The sequence below is a fragment of the Natator depressus genome, chromosome 1 (assembly GCF_965152275.1).
Source record: "Natator depressus isolate rNatDep1 chromosome 1, rNatDep2.hap1, whole genome shotgun sequence".
In the NCBI taxonomy this organism is placed as follows: Eukaryota; Metazoa; Chordata; order Testudines; family Cheloniidae; genus Natator; species Natator depressus.
In genome coordinates, this window is record NC_134234.1 from 218,932,689 (window position 1) to 218,956,335 (window position 23,647).

General features: G+C 42.4%; 1 protein-coding gene across 1 annotated transcript in view; it reads right to left on the reverse strand.

The window, feature by feature from the left end:
• Positions 1 to 23,647, reverse strand: part of VWF (von Willebrand factor) — a 233,184-nt gene that overhangs the window by 91,640 nt on the left and 117,897 nt on the right. The window contains exons 28-30 of the mRNA XM_074935850.1: positions 20,653 to 22,040; positions 17,577 to 17,696; positions 16,145 to 16,288 (exon numbers count right to left, since the gene is read on the reverse strand). Coding sequence (XP_074791951.1) covers positions 16,145 to 16,288; positions 17,577 to 17,696; positions 20,653 to 22,040 — 1,652 coding nt within the window. The remainder of the gene's footprint in view (positions 1 to 16,144; positions 16,289 to 17,576; positions 17,697 to 20,652; positions 22,041 to 23,647) is intronic.

Consider the following 23,647-nt stretch of genomic DNA (forward strand, 5'->3'; position numbering starts at 1 on the left):
ATGGGTGTTTTACTGCCCTCCCCCTGGCTTAACCACTGGTGTAAAGCCATGTATTTTGCCTTGAGGATCACCTTGTCTGGGAGTATTACCATGCCATCGGTTTGGTAGAAGAAAGGAAAGAGGAGGTACCCAAGAGGAACATGTCTTTTATAACCCACCTATTTTTCCTTTCTGTGAAGAAACAGTGACATCCAGTGGACAATTATATATGCCAAAACTATAATCACCAGGGTATACTGTACTGTATTTGTCACCTGCACCATTCGCAGAAAAGATCTAGTGTGTTCCTGGTTTGGTTAACTTTTGCTATAACTGCAAGGAAGTATATTTTGCCTGATTTCTACCTGCAATTTCTCTGAAATCTGGAAGTTTCAGACTAATCTGGACTACAGCCAAACAACTGCTGCAAAAAAGGATTCATAGAATTCTGCTCAAATGAAAATCACAAATTGGCTTAGATAACATTCATTGTCTCTCTTATTCAATATCTATGAACATTCACTCAGGTAACATTTTTTTCACAATAATGACCTCAGAAAGTATTGCAAATACTTGTACTTAGATATATGTTTGTAGGGAGTATTCACTTTGGAAATGATCATATGCAGCTTTCTTGAAAGCTCTTTTGGGTTTAGGACTAGAGTGACCAGATAGCAAGTGTGAAAAATCGGGACGCTTTGATTTTCTAGTTGCTTATATAAGGCAAAGCCCTTTATATCGCGATGTCTGGTCACCCTATTTGGGAGTCACCAGTTCAGAGAGCAGAAATTATACCACGTGACATATAATGTTTATACAAGGTGAATAGTGGATTAAGAATAATCAATACTTGAAACTACAGTTGCGGGGACTTGTTTATGAGCAGTCCCCGAGGCAGAAAATATTTTTGCATAAGCATTCACTGAATAATTTTGAATAACAAAAATAAACTCTTTTGATTTAATGGCCTCTGCATCATGCCCCCCACAACTGCTTCATTAGCGGAGACAGAGCTCCTTTTCTCAAATTACTGAAAGCAACGGCAGCCTCTAAGAAGCCCACTCAGCATATTGGTTATTGCTAGCCTGGCAGCAGCAGGTGAAAACTCTGCAAAGCTACAGAGTAGGAAATCATGCTTTTGAGAAGTCTTTGGTCCTAAGAAGCGTTCGGCTTCATATATGTGCATGGAGAGTTCTAAGATGTTAAGCTGAACTTTCTCACCTCTCATCTCACAACCCTGCTTCAGGAGGATCTTCTCCTTTCCCCAAACAAGGTGTCATCTACCCACCTGATTCTCCAAGATCCCCTACTCCCTAGACAACTTACAGCCTCCCTGCCCCCCTTATCTCAGCTATTGGCCCTCGTCTCCCATGTTACCAGCAATGTGTTATTCCTTCCCCACCAAGGCTTGGCACCCAACAAACACTGCCTCTCCACATTGGTACATGGCCTGCCAGAAGAGCTGAGACCCACCAGCGAAGAAGGCAGGCAAATCCAGTCAGATTTACGACAGTCATGAGTACCAAAGTGGCCATACCTTACAGTGACCAGAAACCTCCTTCCTCCTGGCACAGCGACCTCTGACCCTGCAATCTGCAATCTTCTGACCCTTGAAAACTGGCCAGTCCCCAAGTATGAGCCAGAGTCCTATGCATATCTGAAGCACCAGCTTAACCACAATCTCTACCATATATAATTTTGCTTTCTAGTAACTACCATAGCTAGGGAGGTAGAAACAGAACATGGCAAGCTATTTATAACTAATGGATATAACAAAATACAAGGACAGAATTAACATGAACCTTTCTCAGAGTAGCAGCCGTGTTAGTCTGTATCCGCAAAAAGAACAGGAGTACTTTTGGCACCTTAGAGACTAACAAATTTATAAGAGCATAAGCTTTCGTGGGCTACAGCCCACTTCATCAGATGCATAGAATGGAACATATAGTAAGAAGAAATATATATACATACAGATAAGTTGGAAGTTGCCATACAAACTGTGAGAGGCTAATTAGTTAAGATGAGCTACTATCAGCAGGAGAAAAAAACTTTTGTAGTGATAATCAAGATGGCCCATTTAGACAGTTGACAAGAAGGTGTGAGGATACTTAACTTTAGGGAAATAGATTCAATATGTGTAAATGACCCAGCCACTCCCAGTCTCTGTTCAAACCCAAGTTAATGGTATCTAGTTTGCGTATTAATTCAAGCTCAGCAGTTTCTCGTTGGAGTCTGTTTTAGAAGCTTTTCTGTTACAAAATTGCCACCCTTAAATCTTTTACTGAGTGGCCAGAGAGGTTGAAGTGTTCTCCTACCGGTTTTTGAATGTTATGATTCCTGATGTCAGATTTGTGTCCATTTATTCTTTTACGTAGAGACTGTCGAGCTAGCCCTTGAAGAATTCCACCATGATTTCAACAATTTCCATCCCACCATCAATCTCAGCCTAGACTAATCCACACAAGCGGTCCATTTCCTGGACACTACTGTACTAATAAGCAATGGTCACGTAAACACCACCCTATACCGGAAACCTACTAACCGCTATACTTACCTACATGCCTCCAGCTTCCATCCAGGACACACCACACGATCCATTGTCTACAGCCAAGCTCTACGATACAACCGCATTTGTTCCAACCCGTCAGACAGAGACAAACACCTGCAAGATCTCTATCAAGCATTCTTACAACTACAATACCCACCTGCTGAAGTGAAAAAACAGATTGAAAGAGCCAGAAGAGTACCCAGAAGTCACCTACTACAGGACAGGCCCAACAAAGAAAATAACAGAACGCCACTAGCCATCACCTTCAGCCCCCAACTAAAACCTCTCCAGCACATCATCAAAGATTTACAACCTATCCCGAAAAATTATCCCTCACTCTCACAGATCTTGGAAGACAGACCAGTCCTCGCTTACAGACAGCCCCCCAACCTGAAGCAAATACTCTCCAGCAACAACACACCACACAACAAAAACACTAACCCAGGAACCTATCCTTGCAACAAAGCCCAGTGCCAACTCTGTCTACATATTTATTCAAGTGACACCATCATAGGACCTAATCCCATTAGCCACGCCATCAGGGGCTCGTTCACCTGCACATCTACCAATGTGATATATGCCATCATGTGCCAGCAATGCCCCTCTGCCAAGTACATTGGCCAAACCAGACAGTGTCTACTCAAAAGAATAAATGGATAGAAATCTGACATCAGGAATCATAACATTCAAAAACCGGTAGGAGAACACTTCAACCTCTCTGGCCACTCAGTAAAAGATTTAAGGGTGGCAATTCTGTAACAGAAAAGCTTCTAAAACAGACTCCAACGGGAAACTGCTGAGCTTGAATTAATACGCAAACTAGATACCATTAACCTGGGTTTGAATAGAGACTGGGAGTGGCTGGGTCATTTATACATATTGAATCTATTTCCCTAAAGTTAAGTATCCTCACACCTTCTTGTCAACTGTCTAAATGGGCCATCTTGATTATCACCACAAAAGTTTTTTTCTCCTGCTGATAATAGCTCATCTTAACTAATTAGCCCCTCACAGTTTCTATGGCAACTTCCAACTTTTTGTATGTATATATATTTCTTCTTACTATATGTTCCATTCTATGCATCCGATGAAGTGGGCTGTAGCCCACGGAAGCTTATGCTCTAATAAATTTGTTAGTCCCTAAGGTGCCACAAGTACTCCTCTTCTTTTTATGAACATTTCTGTTTCCATCCCTCAGAGTCCTCCTTGCTGCTTAATAACCCTGAAGATTCATTTATTTTGACCTGTCTCTGATAAAACACTCCTCTACTCATCCTCAAAGCAAGCCATCTTCCAGGCAGATGAAAACAATAAAGTGGGGGGGGGAACCCCACCAACTTCTTGGTTGTTCTGTGGAAGACTTTTTGGTTTCTGTTTCCTTTGCTTTACATATAAGAAAATCAAGTTTTCCACAGATTTATTTCAATGGAAAAAAAATAGATAGTTACAAGATATAACACAATAGAAAATCCTTTTCAGTTTACCAAAATTTCTGTGGATATTCCCCACCCTGCTCCTTTCTGGCCCGCATCTAGAGAAGGGAACGAGGCATAAAGTAGATGTAAGCGACAAATACCAGTCACAAAGTACGTGGGCTAGCCCAGAGATCAGAGACCGATTTTTTGCATAGTACCTGTGTTGACACCAACCATTGAACCAGCAGCCAGCATTTCTGAATGTTGTTTTAAGGTGCATTAGAATGGGGCAACAACCCTGCATTTTCAGATCCATGAAGGACATTTTATATGTTCACATTAAAATAACAAACACAAAGTACTGTGGTAAATCAAGGCTTAGACACTTCAGTGATGGGCACTATAGAAAACCCTAAGCTGAATAGAAATCATCCCAACTACTCTTGCCTGGGAAAGCCAAGAAATGTTTTTCTTTAAAGAAAATATGGGAATGACCAAATATATACTATTTATTAATGACATCAGGTGTAATCCTAGCTCCACTGAAGTCAATGGGAAGTCAATTGCTCATAGTCAAAGGATTTCACTCATACTGTTTTTCTTCTCTGGGGAAACAAAACAAAACACAGCATTTTACTTGCATGTTCCTTAGGCCCAGACTAGTAGACAACATGTTGCCACAAGCTGACCATTATTGTAAGTTATCCTAGGCCTGTTACTAAATATATGGTTTATTATTTGAAATGGTTCTTGTTTCCTACGAATATATAAATCTCAAAAATGACTTCAATAACTGTATGTATTTTTGGTACTAGACACACAGCCTATGAAAAATAGATGTGGAAGTCTTCAGTGCTAAAGGCCTTCATTACATACTGCAGGGAGGTTGAGGGGGGGAAGCAGCATGTAACACTTACACAACATGCAAACAGCCATAGAGGACTGTGATGGGGTAAGCACAGAATACCCCTGCACTACAGGTGTTGCAGCATGCGTCTCCACTGCCTCTGGAGGCAATAGGCCCACTTCTGGCCTCTGCAGGCAAAATGGCCAACATTTTAAACATATGGAGACCTAAATTTGGGCTTCTAAATTCTCAACTATAAGATCTGATTTTCAAAAGTGCTCAGTTAGCTCCCAGAAACTTTTTCACTGAAGTCAATGGAAGCTACTGGGTACTCAGCATCTTTGAAAATGATCCCACTTAGGAGTGGTCTACACTACAAAGTCAGGTTTCAGAGTTGCAGCCGTGTTAGTCTGTATTCGCAAAAAGAACAGGAGGACTTGTGGCACCTTAGCGACTAACCAATTTATTTGAGCATAAGCTTTCGTGAGCTACAGCTCACTTCATCCGATGTAGCTCACGAAAGCTTATGCTCAAATAAATTGGTTAGTATCTAAGGTGCCACAAGTCCTCCTTTACTACAAAGTCAGGCCGACATACAGTCGTCTTGCTTCAATCTATGTGCGCACGTGTCTACGCTCAGGCCAGGTCTACGCTACCAACTGTGACCAACAAAAGTTATGTACAGTACAGTAACCAAAGTTCGTATATTGCCTGGGGGCCTGCATGCTTGGCTGCTTGTATGAACACTACACATGTTCACCAGGAGTGCATGTGTCAATGTAACGTGCAGTGCACCACAGGCGAGTAGCCCACTGTGCCACATGCTGCCATCCAGCACAATGCATTTTGGGAAAATGTTGCAAAGTGTTATGGGATAGAAATGACTTGCAGAGGGATCTTAAGGAGCTAAAGTTCCCAGGATGCAACTTTCTCCATCCCATAATGCCACCCATATCCTATAGCTTTCATGCCTTTTTAAAAAAAATCCCACAAACCTACCTCCGCCATCTCTGACAGAAGCATGGAGCCCAATGAGTCTCCTGTATTTGCAGACCTGCAGGAAGTACCACAAGAACGGGAGACATGATGATTTCTTCAAGGACAGTTTGTTGAGGTACATTGCAAAAAATAATTCATTGTTGTTGGTAGCGTTCACGGAGCTGCTGCAGACAGTCAAACGGTACTTCTGGGCCTGATAAATGAGCACTGACTGGTGGGATCTATTGTAGGTTTGGGATGATGACCTGAGGCTGCGGAATGTGAAAATCCACATTCCTCGATCTGTGTCCCAAGCTCGCTCCAGCCCTCCAGCTCAAGAGACATCAGAATGAGAGCTGTACTGACAGTAGAGAAGCAAGTGGCAATCACATTGTGGAAACTTCCAATGCCAGATTTCTACCAGTCAGTGGGAAATCATTTTGGAATTGGAAAATTCACTGTGGAGGCCATTGTCATGCACGTGTGTATGGCCATTACTTGTCTCTAGCTATGCAGGACTGTTACTCTTGGCAAAGTGCAGGTCACAGTGGATGGATTTGAAGCCGTGGAGTTCCTGAACTGAGGTGGGGTGATAGCATTCATATATTCATTTAGGCAGCAGCCCACCTTGCCTTAGAATACATCAAGAGAAAGGGCTACTTTTTTATGGTTATGCAAACATTGAAGGTTCACTGGGAGTGCTTCACAGAGATCAGTATGGGCTGGTCAGGGAAGGTACATGACGCTCCCATCTTTAGGAACAAAGGATTGTTCAAAAAGTTGCAAGAGGGGACGTTCTTTTCTGACCAGCAGATCATCATTGGTGATGTTGAAATGGCAATAGTGATTCTAGGGAACCCAGCCTACCCTTTGCTCCTCTTGTCCATGAAGCCATACACTGGCCACCATGACAGCACCCAGGAAAGATTCAAGTACTAGTTCAGCAGGTCCAGAATGAGAGTTGAATGTGCTTTTGATTGAAGGGATTCTTGCTAGGATTCTAGATTGGAACTCATGAGAAAAGTATCCTAATGCTAATAGCTGCCTGTTGTGTCCTGCATAATACATGAGGCAAAGGGGAAAAGCTGCCACTAGGGTGGTGGTAGAGTGGCTGGCTGCTGACTTTGAACAGGAGCTAATACAAGAGTCCAACATGGAGCTAGGTCGTTGAGGGAGGCTTTAAAAAAGCTCGAGTGTTGTCTGGCCCTGGAGCTTTGGATGTTAATAAGAAGTGTGCAGTGCTTGCTGTACAGTTATAAAAATGACTGGGTATTTTCCTGAAGCTATCAATTCTGTGGGGCTTGGTGTGTATTTACAAGGACTGTTTGCTTTGACTACCCTATGCAGTCTGCAGTTTTTGTTGTGACCTAATAAAGATAATTTGATTCTCCAAAAATAGAACTTTGAGAAGAAAAAACAGGGCAGAAAATCACCATACAAACACCCACAGGCCATGTTATACAAACTTAAAAATTAACAGGGTGAAAATTTAAAATTAGAAAGGACGTAAACATTTATGTCCATGTGAGTGTACAAATTGTAGTCTATTGTGGCTATGCGTACACCAGCCATGGTTCTCACAGGTCAGGGCATGTGAAGCTGTGGTTTTCCTTGTTGTCCCTGGCATGGAGTGACACAGGTAAGGATATGACTTATGAGGCCATGTGGTATATGTTGGGGGTGGGGGTGCAGGGAACAGCAATAATGAAGTTTACCAGTGACTGCAAAGGGTAGAGTCTGGGATTCTTGGACCTGTAGGTCAACCAGAGTCTGCAGCATTTGGGTTAGCTACCTGAGAAGCCTCATTATGTCCAGGTGTATCTCCCCCTCTTTGTCCTGTCTTAGGCCTTTGTTCCATCTTTTTCTTTTTCCCTTTCCACGCTGTCGGTCACATTGGCCCTCCAAGCCCTTCGTTCATGGGTCCAATACAAAAGTGGCTTGCAGGAGTTCACAGAACATGTCCTCACTAGCCCTCTTCTTTCGCCTCCTCATCAGAATTGGGTGTTCCATGGGCATGGAGGAAGCATCCCTCAAGACTGCAGCAGGAGGAGCTGCTGATAAAAGCTGATAGATATACCACTGGATTTACAGTCACCAGGGAACATGAAAGACAAGTTTCAAAAATCCCTTCCATTATTCCCATAAACACTTGTAATAAGAAATGCTTATTGACATTTCAGCTTTGGAGCACTTCTGCACCACACCACTCTCCAACCCCAGCCATGCTGAGTACGGCCCACCACAGGCAAGTGGGGGAAAGATTTTCTGTTGCATACGGCTATTGAATTTTAGCCCCTATTCCATGGGTACATTTATAGGGCAATGGCACTGAATAGTGGCACTGTTTTCCACAGGCAGTGGTGATTTTAGCGGATATCTCACTCCCGAAGGTTACAAAGGTACAGAGAGAACACAGCTGCTACTGTGCATCCTGAAATCACCTGAGCCTATGTGCCGCTAGCCTGTTTACTGAAGTCATTGCAGAATGATGTGGGAAAGTTTCCTACTGCAGAGAAAGAAATAAAGCTGCCATCCCTAGAAACCTGTGGGAGAGTATTGCAGAGTGTCTCCATGAAAGTGTCATCGAGATCTCTCAGCAGATTAAAAGGGACATCGCTAAGTACATGAACAAACTGTTCCACATGCCTAACCCAACAGAGGAATTAAAAGGCGACGCTAGCTCTGTCTGTTCATTGTACCTCTGTCTCTCCTTCTATGGAGCAAAACAGTAAAATGTTGATATTTCTGTCTTCTTAGCTTGGGGATGGGCCAAATGCCATCTTTAAATGTAAGCACTGTAAGGAAAAATGCATGCACACACGTACCCAGGTTCCCTTCTCCTTCATCAAGCTCATTTGTTCTTGCCCGTGGGACTGGCTACACTGTGGCAGAGTCTCAAAAAGATCCTGGCTCATGGCATTGCTGGAATCTCCCGTTGTGTCTCCTCCTCTGCACACCCTCCTTCTCCTCACTGTTCACAATGTCTTAGGCTCATCCAAGGTATCCACAGTGGTCCGTGGGGTTCTGGCGGGGTCTCTGCCGAGTATGGCATGCAGTTCCTTGTAGAAGCATCAGGTCTGTGACACAGCATCAGATCTATTCTTGTCCTCCCTGGTATTGTGGAATCCCTGGTGACGTTCCTTTGCTTTCATGCAGCACTGCGGCTGATCCCTGTTGCACCCCTTTGGCTGCACACCCCCACCCCCCAATCTGCTCATAGATGTCTACCTTCCTATGGCTGGTCCATAGCTGTGCTTGCACAGTGTCTTCTCCCCACAGGCCCAGGAGATCTAATACTTCCTGTTGACTCCAGGCAGGAATGCATCTTGTGTGTGGAACCAGAATGGTCAGTTGGGCAGCTGCATACAACAAGGGTGAGCTGCTAGGTGTGTTCACCAAGGTGGGCCATCATGAAAAGCCATTTCAAAAATCACATGGGGAGGTTTAAAGTGAGGCTGGCTTCTGGCCTCTGTGACCCATGGGGAGAGGAGTATAAAATTGTGACCACTCTGGTCACTGTTGCAGTGAAGAGGCCATTGTGGGACAGCTGTTGGAGGACGGTTAGGGTTGACACAGGTCAGGAAGTGTCCTTTGCTTGCACTGCAACAACCTCAGTAAGTCAACCATGGCCTTATGCCATTCGGGGAGGTGGTTTTACTGCATTCCTGTGATGGGGCATTTACATCAGCCAGAGACAAATTTTAGTTTAGGCACCTAAAATAAGGGCCTGGGCTCCTAACTTTAGGCACTTATTTTTTGAAAAACTTGGCCAGTACTTCCAAGGGCTACTGCAGTGATGCTACACCTCCTTCTTTCAGAGAACTCATGTAAAAATCTTCATATGATTTTCTGAAGTTGTATAGAACAAAAAATTCAGATACAATATAATAATTAAAAAATTAGTCTCCAAATAGATGTGATGCCTAGATCATGGAAGGAAGGAGATAGCATCATGGTGCTTATTGCATATGATTTTAGTTGCTTCTTCCTAATCCATGACTCTCAAGAAAGGTCCTGCATAAACTTTTCCATGGCCTACCATCTATCTCAGCACTCCCTGAACAAGACTGTAGAGTAAAAATGAAATGGCTGGATTAATTGGATTAATCTGTAGTAAATTATTTGATACAGTGAAGAGCAAACTCTTACTTTGAAGGAGTGGTTTAAATTGGCTTGGATACAAGCATATTGCAAGGACTGAAAGATGTTAAATGAGCATTAAAAAAACATAACGATAAAAGGCAATGTGCTGAGTTGGGTGGGAATTGTTGAATGGGAAGCCATAGGGATCCACGCTAGAGCTTGTCTTATTGAATACTTTCATTCATGAACTGGGAAGGGGGGAGGAAATTCAGGATATTAATTAGAATCACAGATATGAGATTGGAAGCAAATAGGAACACTCCCAGTGAAGGACGAGAAAGTATACAACATGACCTAGAAACATTAGAAATATGGGCAGGATATAACAAAATGAGATTCAACCTGGAAAAAGCCAACCGAGGGAAAAAATATTCCAGTACACGGGCCATTAATGGTGTTGTGGGGAGACACTGGGAAAGCAGAAATTGCTTAAAGATCCTTTTCTTTAATTTTGTCTGAAGTGAGGGATAAAATGTAAAATCCATTGGGGAGCTGTAGAGTTGTAAGAGACAGGGGAATCCAACTAGGCGGAGGTTCCTGCATAAATCTTATGAAACATGATCTTAAGTGGGCTCAATAGTTTCACTAACACCTCCATGATGGTTTTAACCAAGGAGGTAAAATTCTGCAGAGGTCTTAATTACCCTTGCCTATTGAAAACTGCCTGGGAAAGAAGTACAAAGAAATGGTTCCTAAGTACTGAAGAAGGGTAAAGCAACAGCCACTTAATAGGAAACCAGTGGCCTGATCTACACACAGTATTTGCACCAGTTTAACTGGTTTGCCTACCTGTGGAGTTATTCCTGACCCCTTAAATCTGTGTTTAAATCTTAATGTAGGGCTTGGCTATACAGTAAAGTTATTCTGGAATAAAGGAGGTTGTGAATTTAAAATGTAACATCTATTCCAGAATAACTCCATGCCGGGACACACTTAGTGCAGAACAAGGCCTGGTCTACACCTAAAACTTAAGTCAACCTAATCACGCCGCTCAAGACTGCAAAATTTTGCACCCTGACCACCATAATTAGGTCGTCAAAACCCCTGGTGTAGATACGGCTAGGTCAGTGGAAGGAATCGACCTAGCTACCACCTCTGGGAGAGGTGGATTAACTAAACTGACAAAAAAAAATCCTTCTGTCAACTTAGGAAGCATCTACATATGGCATCACAGCTGCAGCACTACAGATGTGCCACTGTCACACAGAGACAACCTAAGAGTGCCCTTCTCTTGTTTAGCTTAATCCACTTCCAGTCTCCTAGCTATTTTGAAATAACTCACGTGTAGACAAGCCATTACCAATTGAAGCTAAGTTAATATCAGCCAGCTGTAAGATAGATCCCATCATCATTGTACCTGCACACCTCAAAACAAGTTTATCCTCACAACACCCCTGCAAGCTAAGAAAGTGCTTTTATCCACATGGAAACCCAAGGCACAGAGAGAGTAAGGGATTTTGCTCTAGATCACACACAGGAAGTCTTTGGTGGAGCAGGGAACTGAACCCAGCTCTCCAGAATCAAAGGCAAGTGCCTTAACTACTAGACCATCTACCTCTCTTTGTCCAACTGTCCATACAACTGAAACTATTTAAAACCAAATCTTAGTCCAAATGGTACAATGTTTGTATTTAGGCAAGCCCTTAGATTAAATAGCCCAACCTCTTGGCGAGATCATTTATTTCCTTTCATCTAAATTTGAACAATTCATGCCCCTTACTGACATAGCTGTGCCAGTAAAAGCACCAACGTAGAAGCAGTGATACCATCAAAGAAGTCCTTTTACTGAGATAGTTTTATACCCATTCCCCGAACAAAATAACTGTCGCCATAAGGAGGGTTTGCTGGGATAGCTCGACCAGCGAACCCTTTCCAGTGTAGGCAAGGTCTGAAGGACAATCTGAAGAGCTCTTAACACTTATTCTGGACAACTCTGGCTGCCACTAAAACTATCTGTGGACCCCAGCCTTTGTTACTATTACCATAGGAATTTCTGAGCAAGGCAGTCCTGGGTTAAAAATGTGAGTGTTAAACAATGTTAAAGGATCAGAATCTCTTGTTCTAGATTCAAGTTGGCCACCAATGTACCTAAGTGGTATAAAAGTGAAAAATCTGAACTGACAGCTCTGAGTCTGAATGTGGGCCTATTCAACTGTCTATGGACAGGTCACCCTTAAATATTTAAGAGTCCAAAGAGGCAATGAATCTTATCCAGGCCTGGAAATCTGTTAGAACAAGTGAATTTGAAGTTGTACCTTCTGAGGAATCAGAGGGCTTATATAGAAAACTGTTTATGCAACCTTAATTATGACAGAGCATGTTCAGTGTTGTGCTTTAAATATGTTGGTGTCCAGTGCTTAATGAAAGAGGTGCCAGGTCTCAAGCAATTAGGTGCTGGGGCTCAAGTAATTTTTTTACATTCATCACTGATGCAGCAAGCTCAGAGGTGCCAGGGCTATGAACTGCCAAGCCTAGAGATGCCGGGGCTCAGCCCTGGCACAAATTAAGCCTTGTTGGTGTCCTTGACAACTCTGGAATAAGAATATTACAGACACAAAAAACTCCATTAAAAGAACATTATTAAGATTGCAAAGTCAAGCAACAGATGATAGGGAATACCAGAATTAAGGCTGCCTGTGCAACCCTAATTTGGCCCCATTGTGTGTACACATTATGACACGGTCTTTAATTCCATGATCACATACTAGTTTTTCCCCACAGGATGGATGGTGCACAGGATGGATGGATGGTGCTCACTTGGTGACCAGCAATTCAGTTTTTTGTTTTCTCCTTATTGTTAAATGTGTAGCCTGAGGCCTCATTTACTACACAGTGTTCGAACCCTACACCGGACACAGAATTGGTCATTTCCTCACAGGCATTCCTATGGTGCTAATCATGAATACCGGAGTGCTTCACAAATATTCATTTATCTTCACAACACTACTGTGAGGAGAGGAGGCATTATTATCCTGGTTTTACAAATCGGGAGCTGAGGTACTGAGAGATTAATGTCAAACATTTCCACTAATTTGGGGTGCTCAATCTGACACATCTAGGACCTGATTTTTCAGAGTACTTAGCATTAGTCAGCACTTTATACATTCAAAGCACAGGTTGCATTGCAGCAGACAGTGCCCAACATCTCTGAAAAGCAGACCCCAAGGTCTGAAGTCAGGCACGCAGAAAATGAGGAACACACAATTAGTGATCATCTTTGAAAAGTTTGTTTTAAGCGACTTGCCCAGCATCACGTAGAAACCCTATGGTAGAGGCAATTCTCCAGGGTAGCATTCCGCTGCCTGAACTATAAGACTGTCCTTTCTCTTCTTGCAGTCCCCTGCCTCGTTCATTACACATCTTTCAGCTTCTGCAGCAAATGATGCAGAGCTGCTATAGACAACATCCTCCTTTATGACACCCCCAGAGCAGGTCAATCCTGTCTACTGAATGAAGCAGAGGTCCTGTGCAAAAACTAGTACATGATCATCCAATTAAAGACTATCATTCTGAAAATGCCCAAGGGGAGTGAATTAAGCGTGCACAGGCAGCATTAATTCTGGCATTTCCTTACTTCTGAGTCCTTGATTTTGCAATCTTAACATTATTGCAATGTAGGTTTTTTGGATGCAATTTCCTACTTTTTTAAAAAAACTTAAAAATTGAAACAAAAATTACATCACAGAACCATATTGAGTTCCAACAGGGGTCATCAGCAGGGTTGGGATCTTTACATGCACATCTCAGTCCCCCATTAGTTAATGTAGCAAAGTAACTGGTAGCAATGGTAGGATCTTATCTTCTATGTGCACCTGCCACTAGAGGGGATGCAGATCTTTGTCAGTGGGTTTCACAGGAATTTGCTAGATGGCACAGGAATACTGAGATTTAGGAACAGTGTGTTCACTCTTCCTGTAGGGGACTGTGGTCTAGTGGGTGCAGACCCCTTTGCCCCCATCCCCCTAGCATCTCCCTGTCCTATTCTGCTCATATCCTCCCAGCTCCTGCCCCAGTCCCCCTACCGCTTTTTTACTCCTCTCCAATTCCTGCCTCTTCCTGGTTTGCCCCCCCACACACACACCTTCCTCCTATCCTGTATCCCTGACTCCTGCCATTGATCCTGCCTGTCTCCTCCCATCTTCCAGCTCCTGACTTTTAGTTCCTACCTCTGTCCCTGTCTCCTGCTTATGACCCCCCACACTCCTATTTCCCCCCCCCCACATTCTAAGAACAGTAAATATTACTGTAAAGGTAAATACCAGGATGTGGCAAAGCTCCCTCTTTTAGTAAAACTGCATCCACTCTATGAGGGATTGGAACCCTTACTGCAAATACGCTGAAACCTCTACGAGTGTGGCCCTGCCAACCTGCAGCATGCCCCCAGCTCTGCAGCTTTGAGACAGCTAGCTGCTTGTAAATTGTAGGAACACTAAAGAGTTATCATGCATGTAGTTCACACCCTGAGAGTCAGCAAACAAGCTACGTGGAACTATGAAAGGGCCTAAGCAAAGAGAGTTTTACCATAGGAACCAATCCTGCAGCTGTTCCTGGCATGAAACAGCCCCACTGACTGTAAAGGGACTACTTACATTGGAATGGGCAGCGTAAGGATTGCACAGGATCATGTTTTCAGTATGGGAGAGACTATGCAAATGAGAAGCAGCAATGCTGGTATTGGAGTGACAATGCTGGTTGATGTATTAAACCCTTGAGCATGCCCAGGATGAATGAAAGATGAGCTTTTCAAAGCCACCTAATGGATTTTAACACCCAAATTGGGGCATCCAAATCTTTTAGGCAGCCTGGATGTTTCCAGAAGCCTGAACACTGGCAGACTGAGCTGAGTGCTCATGCATTTCCCAAGAGCATTGAGCCTTCTATTCCACCAGCCTGACTCACAGATGCTTATTAAATGTTCTGGGGTGCAGGATCAAGACCACAGTGTCTTTACTCCTCCTTTACTTGCTCCTCCTTTACTTACTTGGGAGGAGTGATTTCTATTCCATTCAGGGTCTCAGACCATCTCCCTCACTGTAGTATCTGAGTGCCTTCCAATGAGAAACAAACAACTCACTGGCAACTGCATAATGCATCTTCCAGTCCATCTCCTCTCCCCAGGACAGGACCATGTTTTCGTTGCTTATCCTGCTAGCCTCTGTAGCTTGCTATACATTACATAGGAGACTTCATGAAAGTTATCTATCTGAATGTAACAATTTCTCCCACAAAGAGCTTGTAGAAGTCTCATCAGCCATCTGGTATTTTTATTTCTCCAGGCTGAGAAAGCAATCATAGCCAATCCTCCTGCGAACTATGGAGGTCAGGTTTTATTTCTCACTTTTCTATAGCAATAACTCTTTACAGGATGAAGTAGGCCAAAGACCCTAAAATCTGTACACTTCTCTGCTCTTATAGGACCCTGATGCTCGATGGCTGCCAGACAGAATGTGGTTCCAGTCCAGAAGAATGAAATTCTCAGAGTATTTGGTCAAAGACCTGATATATTGTATATATATAATTTGCATTTGTTGAACCTACAACTGGAAAGCTTACACACAGACACACACACAGACACACACACACACACAGAGTCTTCCCAGGACCATAGGGGAATTTGGGTTACCCAGGAATATTAGACTAACATAGATGTGTTTCTGGGTACAGTTTTGTGGAAGTGAATGAAGCTGATGAATTAGTGATGATCTAAATCCTAAATTACCATTTTCCTTCACTTACCTGAGAGAGACATAACACATGAATATTGAGAACTATTATAAGGAATAAAGAAAGTCATCATCTCCTTTCCAGTATAAAGCATGGTACACTATGACCTTCGCAACTCTTAGACAGACACGTTTTAGAGTAAACTGAAACTCTTTGCCCATAAATCAACATATAACGTGAATGAATTATGAAAGAATATATTCCTAGTGCATCACACTAGCACAGAACCATCTGTCCAAGATAGTACTCAGTGTTGTTGTAGCTGTGTCAGTCCCAGGATAACAGAAAGAGAAGCTGGGTGAGGTAATATCTTTTATTGGACCAACTTCCACTGGCGAGAGACACACGCTTTCAAGCTTACACAGAGCTCTTCTTCAGGTCAGAAGTTGGTCCAATAACAGATATTACCTAACCATCTTGTGTCTCTAATGTCCAAGATAGTGTTTAGGATCAACCTACATTTAACGTTGTCCCCCACACACACACACACACATCCACACAATCACTTACCTAGTTTGCTTGGACCTTGCTCTCTTTGCTGAATTGAGCTCACCCTATTTAGAAGATTTTCACTCTCTTGTGGCATGTTCCATGAAATTTCTAGAGTGTTTGCCCTTGCATACTGGAGAACCGACACTTGAGTTAAGGTATTGTCTGAAGCAGAAAGCAGAAGACAAATGATATAAATGAAAGACAATCCATCTAAACAATTTAAAAATAAATCTGAAGTCACACTGGTTGGAAATTTTCCATCAGAATGATTTTCTGAAGGAAAATGCAGTTTCCAGAAAACTGAAGTTTTCCACAGGGAAAAAGAATCTCAGTGTTGATAAAAAAAATCAATTTACCATAAATAAAATTTAAATTACATATTTTATTGTGTCAGTTTGACCCACACAGGAATATTTTGTTTTGCTGAACCAACCTGAAATGTTTTGTTTGAACCAGTTCAAATTGCATTTCCCTAACAGCATATTACCTTATGGGAGTTGTCGTTTGGGTCCCATTCTCTCCTGTGCCATGATTCCATGTGAGATTAAAGAGACTTGTGGTATTTAGCCAAGATGTTCACATCAAGACCAGACTTTTCAAGCAATAGATCCATGCACCTAAGCATGGGAGGGAATCATGCTGTCAGGATTGGGACATAAGCAGCATGTCTAGTGGCTGGAGTCAGAGTCAGGAGCCATGCTAAGGGCTCAAGCCAGAGTTGGAGACCATGGTCAAGGATCAGGAATCAGGAAAGCAGGAACCAGAAGCATGGCAAGGAAGCCAGCTTCAGGACTCAGGCAAGGCAGGGTCCAATATAGCAGCCAGCTAGAGGCCAGCTGTGCAGACAACTGCCTGTGCCTCTCTTGGGTTTAAATAGGAAACTCTGACCAATCACAGGTCCTGCCGCTCCTCCACTTAGGGCCCAGTTGTAGGCAGCCCTGTTGTAGCTTCAGGTTTCCTGGTCTCTCCACTTGATTGATTAGTAGTAAGCTGCTGGATGGGAATAAGGCAGCAACAGTTGCCTGGGAACCCTGCAGACCCAGGTTTGAGACCTGTGGGTTCCTGACACTTGCCCTCTTTGAAACAAGATACTATCCCCCTCAAGAACGTAGTCAGGACATTCCCACTAGTTATCAGCCAGGATGGATATGATTCTGACCCACCAGTACTGGACCCAAGTGCACCACTTCCTGAATCTTGATAAAAGAAACAGCTTAAATTTCAACTGACACCAGGATGTTCCTCATCCTCCTTGGACACTGTCACTAGAATGGGAGCCAACTGAAATCCAGGAGATCACTCACACATGGAAATTTAAGCTTCAACACACTTTTTTTTAAAACCAGGGTGTATGTGTAAAGTATCAGGGTCAATACTGTCATGGCCCTTACACAAACAAAGCAAGGGTAAAAGAAAACTAAGTGTTAGAGTTAAAGCGCTGTTTACTTACTGATGCCATAGTTTCCAATAAATGCTTTTACAAAACTTTTCATTTCCTCAAACTCTGATGCTCCAACATTGGAACTTCCATCCAGAAGAAACATGATATCCATTGGTCTGCTGCAAAGTCCTGAAAAGAATATAAAAAGGCTTCTTATATAAGATAGCCATACCAAGTGTCTGCTGAATAAGGAAAGGAAGATGGCAGGAAAAGGAAAGTAGACAACTGGAGTTTGGGAAAACAGCAGGGCGGTGTTCTGTTGATATAAGCAGTAACTGCCTCTATGTCAGAACATACTAAGCTGTATGTTCAACATGAGAGCTTTGCCCCCCAGGTCTCCAAGTAGGACATCTCACGATCATTCCTGAACCCAACAAAACTTTGAGGTTTTGCTTTACTTGGCAGTAGTGAGGCCTCTGCTGATACGCCATGTCCATTTTTGAGCACCACACTTTCAGAAGAGATGTGGACAAACTAGAGACAGTCCAGAAGACAACTATAAAAATGATAAGAGGTTTAGAAAAATCTGACCTATGAAGAAGGGTTGAAAGAACTGGGTATGTTTTGTCTCGAGAAGAAAAGGCTGAGGGGGAACATGGTAAGAGTCTTCAAATATTTAAAAGGTTGTTGTAAAGAGGGCAGTGATCAATTGTTCTCCATGTCCACTAGGGGTAGGAGAAGTAGAAATTGGCTTAGTTTGCAGCACAAGAGATTGAAGTTAAATATTAGGAAAAAAATTTTAACTATAAGGATAGTTAAGTACTGTAACAAGTTACCTAGGGAGACTGTTGAATCCCTATCACCGGGGACTTTTAACAACAGGTTACCTATGAGGGATGGTTTAGGTACATTTAACCCTGCCCCAGTGGGGGATGAAGTAGATGAACTCTTGAGGTCCCTTCTAGCCCTACATTTTTATGATTCACAAAAGTTTCACAGGGAAATAATCAAACCTCTAGAAGCAGAGGGAGGAAGTGATTTTAACCACTGATGGGCAGGCAGAGGAAAACAATATGGCTCCATCAGCTGTTTTTTAATTACCTGAAAATCAAAAAGGAATCCCATAAAATGTCAAAACATGGACAAATTACTAAGGAGGTATACAAAAGAACAGCACAAGCATGAAGGGAAAAAATCAGAAAGACTAAGGCACAAAATGAATTACACTTAGCAAGGGACTTAAAAGATAACCGGAAGAGTTTCTTAAAATATATTCAGAGCAAGAGAAGGATGAAGGAAAGTGTAGATCCTGTACTTAATGGGAAAGGAGAGATAATAACTGATGACATCAGGAAGACTGAAGGGTTTAATGCCTATTTGCTTCAGTCTTCACTAAAATGTTGACTAGATACACAACACAATTAATATTAACAAAAAGGATGAAGGAATGCAAGCCAAAATATGGAAAGAATAGGTTAAAGAATATTTAGATAAGTTAGATATATTCAAGTCAGCAGAGCCTGATGATATTCTTCTGAGGGTACTTAAGGAACTAGTTGAAGCAATCTCGGAACTATTAACACTTATCTTTGAGAACTCCTGAAGGACAGATGAGGTCCCAGAGGACTACAGAAGGACAAACATAATACCTATCTTTAAAAGAGGAACAAAGAGGACCTGAGAAATTTTAGACCAGTCAGCCTAACTTTGATACCCAGAAAGATACTGGAACAAATTATTAACAATCAATTTGTAAGCACCTCCAGTGCCATCGGGTTAAAAGGAATAACCAGCATGCATCTGTCAAGGACAAATCATGCCAAACCAACCTAATTTCCTTCTTTGGCAGGATTACTGGCTGACTGGATAAGAAGAAGCATTAGATGTGATGTATCTTGATTTTAGTAAGGCTTTTGACAGTCCCACGTGACTTCTCATAAGCAACCATGTGATCTAGATGAATTTACTATAAGGTGAGTGCACAACTGGTTGAAAGACCATATTGAACAACAGTTTACTGTCAAATTGGGAGGGCATATCTAGTGCAGTCCCGTAGGGGTCAGTCCTAGGTCTGGCACAATTCAATATTTTCATTAATGACTTGAATAATAGAGTGGAGAGTATGGTTCTATAATTTGTGGATAAAACCAAGCAGGTGCCGTTGCAAGCACTTTTGAGGTCAGAATTAGAATTCTGAATTGACCTTGACAAATTTGAGAATTGGTCTGAATTCAACGAGATGAAATTCAATAAAGACAAGGACAAAGCACTTTAATTAGGAAGGAAAAAAATCAAATACACAACTAAAAATGGAGAACAACGGGCTAGGTGGTGGTACTGCTGAAAAGGATCTGAGGGTTATAATGGATCACAAATTGAATATAAGCCACCAGTGTGATGCAGTTGCAAAAAAGACTAATATAATTCTGGGATGTATTAACAGAAGCACTCTATGTAAGACACAGGAGCAAACTGTCCTGCTGTATTTTGCACTGGTGAGGCGTCAGCTGGAGTTCTGTGTCCAATTCTGGACACCACACTTTAGGAAAAATATGGAGAAATTGGAGAGAGTCCCGAGGAGAGCAACAAAAGTGATAAAAGGTTCAGAAAACCTGACTTATAAGGAAAGGTTAAAAAAACTGGGCACATTTAGAAACAAAAGACTGAGGAGGGACCTATTAACAGTCTTCAAATAGTAAAGGGCTGTTATAAAGAGGACAATGGTAATTTGTTCTCCATGTCCACTGAAGGTACGAAAAGAAGCAATGGGCCTAATCTGCAGCAAGGGAGATTTAGGTTAAATATTAGGAAAAACTTTCTAACTATCAGGGTAGTTAAGCTCTGGAATAGGCTTCCAAGGAAGGTTGTGGAATCCCCATCACTGGAAGTTTTTAAAAACAGGTTGGACAAACATCTCTCAGGGATGATCTAGGTTTACTTGGTCCTGCCTCAGCACAGGGGGCTGGACTTGATAACTTCTCAAGGTCCCTTCCAGTCTTACATTTCTATGACCCTAAGTTCACCTTCCACCCCCACTCCAATCAACTTGGACAGCAACATGCAAAGCAGAATCCATGTCTGATTCCAGAGAAAGCCTGATGAGAAATAGAGAATGAAAATACATAGAAAATATATCCAACTTTACCTGAAGTTGCTGGGGCCATGCTGGATTTATTTGAGCAGCACGTTTTCAACACTAATTCAGGTCCTTCTCGAATAAGTTTGTTATAACCCTCTATGATTATTGGGGTGTGCCGTTGACTGATCTTCTCAAGCTCTTGAATGTTCGCGTTGGGGGTAATACCTATAGGGATCACATTTATGTCCCCCGCAACACTTGAGATGACATCAGTGGCAGGGTTTGCAGTCACCATATACACTAAGTGTGGCACTTGTCCCCTGCCTCCATTGTCTGTGGTAAATGTGTGTTCAGAGACATAGCTGAGGGCATTTCCAGTGTTGGTGGCATTCCCTCCTTGGTACTGTATCTTCCTCACCACCTCAATAATGTCTTGCTTTGACTGTGCTTCAGTGAAGGAGTACTCAACAGTGACAGTGTACGAGTACTGTATGATAGTAATATGAATGGTTTCTTCTCCTATGTCCATTTCTCTGATAACTTTTGCAATGAACTCCTTGATTATATTGAAGTTCTCCTCTCCTACTTTTTCAGACCCTTCAACAACAAAAGCTATATCAAGCACTTTGGAAACCGCTTTACGTGGCAATGGTGTCGTAGCTAATCTCGTGAACTCCCAACCTTCATAGGGTACCGTCACTTTAGCTGCCCGGGGTGGGGTTGTAGTAGGTTTTTGGGTGGTAGTTGTTAACACATCACTTTCTTCAGGCACAAGATCACACAGGTAATTGATTATTTCATCCCTGTTTTCCATTAACTCCTGTACGTTGTTCATTATGAAGGCCCTGTTTTCTGGCCACTGCCTTTCAATTAGCTTGATTTGCTCCATACTAATAGATGGTCCGATGCCTACTGGTATTACTGTGACTTTCTTCTTTTTCAAAAGAGGGAGGATGCGCTGAATATTTCCTGGAGACTTGCTGGCTGTCAACAACAGAGCAATTCTGGCAGCATTTGTCCTTGGTGCCTTTCCAAACACATGGAAAACAATATATTTAAGCACTTCAGTGGCAGAGGCAACTTCTCCACCAGTGTATTTTATGTTTTGGACAATTTTCCTCATCTGAGATTGTGTTTTAATATCTTTGAGCCCAAGATAGATGTTGGAGCCAGTGCGGTATTCCAGAATTGACACTCGGATTTTCTTTTGGGAGATGTGGAGTTTTTTCATCATGCTAATTATGAAAGCTTTTAACAGTTCAAAGTCCTTTTCTGAGAGTTTGTTGGAGCCATCCATCAGAAAGGCCAGGTCCATCATTTTGCTGCAGGAGTATACACGTGTCCCTATGTCTATATCTGTTTCTTCTGTAGAAGCAGGCGTTGATGTAATGATTTCTTCCTCTTTCTCTTTTGACTCACAGGCACTACATGTTAAGTTCTTTCCTTCACAGTGACTGCAAGAACCACCAAAAAACTAATGATAAAATGAACTTAGATAACAATACACCACCCCTGATTGAATACAGTTATATCTTATATAGAAACGAGTAAACAAATGATTTAGCAGGAACATATAATTTGCCATGCCGGATTGGATCAATGGAGTATCAATTTCCATACCCTACCTTGTTCAGTACTCTATGATTGTTGCTTCAGAGGAAAGAAAACTGCCACCAGTGGTGCTACCTGGCAAATTGTGCATAGTGGAAAAATCTCCTTATTCCTGCAGCAATCCTGGGACACCCAATAATGGAATCATTACTTATGGAAATACACTAAAGTATGCATGCAGGAAGCATGTAAAAAGTACTAAGTTTATTAGATAAATGTCTTTTCCCCAGCTGTCTTTGGGTGAACATGCGTCATATCATGGAAACATGACACCAAGTGCTGGGCTACAGAGAAGCCACTGGGATTTGTAGGCACCACTTCTGATGAACGTGGCCAGTAGATTTCGGTCGCACCCTCTGGTTGTATCTTCACTAGGAAAAAAGGTTTCTTCTTGAGTTATTTAACTTGAGTGAACTAACTAGAGGTAAAATCCTCGTGAAGACAAGGCAGTTTGTAATTTGACATGCATAAGCATGTTGAGTTAAAGACTTTGAGGGAGTCAAGGGTTTACCTTGATCTGCTAACTCATGTGAAAACTACACACTGCCTTGTCTTCACGAGGATTATACCTCGAGTTAGTTCACTCAAGTTAGCTAACTCGAATTAAGAACACACCTTTTTTTCCAGAGTGAAGACCAAGCCGCTCTGGGCAGTGCCTCGTGTCATGGGTTCATCCAAACCTGAAATCTTAAACTGAAGTTTCATACATAGAAAACTATCCACTTCTAATGGCCTTTTGCCATTGGCATTATGAAATCAATTAAATTCACCTGGATCCCTTTGCTCCCCTTCCTGTGTTTTTAGGTCATCTTATTATTACTCTTAACTTATTTCTCTCTCACACACATTGCCTTTTTCTTATTATCTTGACTTTAGCTTTTGCCATGTGTATTTTACTCCTGTATTTTTTATTTTACCTTGTTTTTCTCCTCTTCCCTGTACTAAAATTCTTCTAGTGCTTTTCTTCTCTCTTTCTGTCCCTTTCCTCTTCCCTTCTCTCAAAAAAAGTAGGAGCTCCCCTCTCTTTCCTTACTCCTCTTCCCTTCCAGATCTTTCCCTCCACTCATACCCATTGGCACATTCCCACTTTTGCCTCCTCTGCATGTTCCCATCCTTTTTGCCACTTTCTGTATGGGCCTCCATTTCTCCCTTACTCCTCTCTCTTCACCTTTCTCTCTCTCCCATACGTTTTCCCACCTACTACCGCTCCCCCTGTATCTACAGCCTTGCAGGAGATTGCTTGTGCTCCCTTAGCATGTCTTCAGCAGCTCCGACATTGCCAAATCCATCTGTTCTGTGCTCTTCGCTCTGCCTGACTGAGGAAGGAGCACATCTGAGCCCAAGCACAGGCTAGTGGATCACCACTCAATGCATTTTTCCAAGTCTACTCGACAGTAGGAGACACAGAGTAGGGAAAATGTGTGAAATGGCATTTGTCCCTCCAGAAATA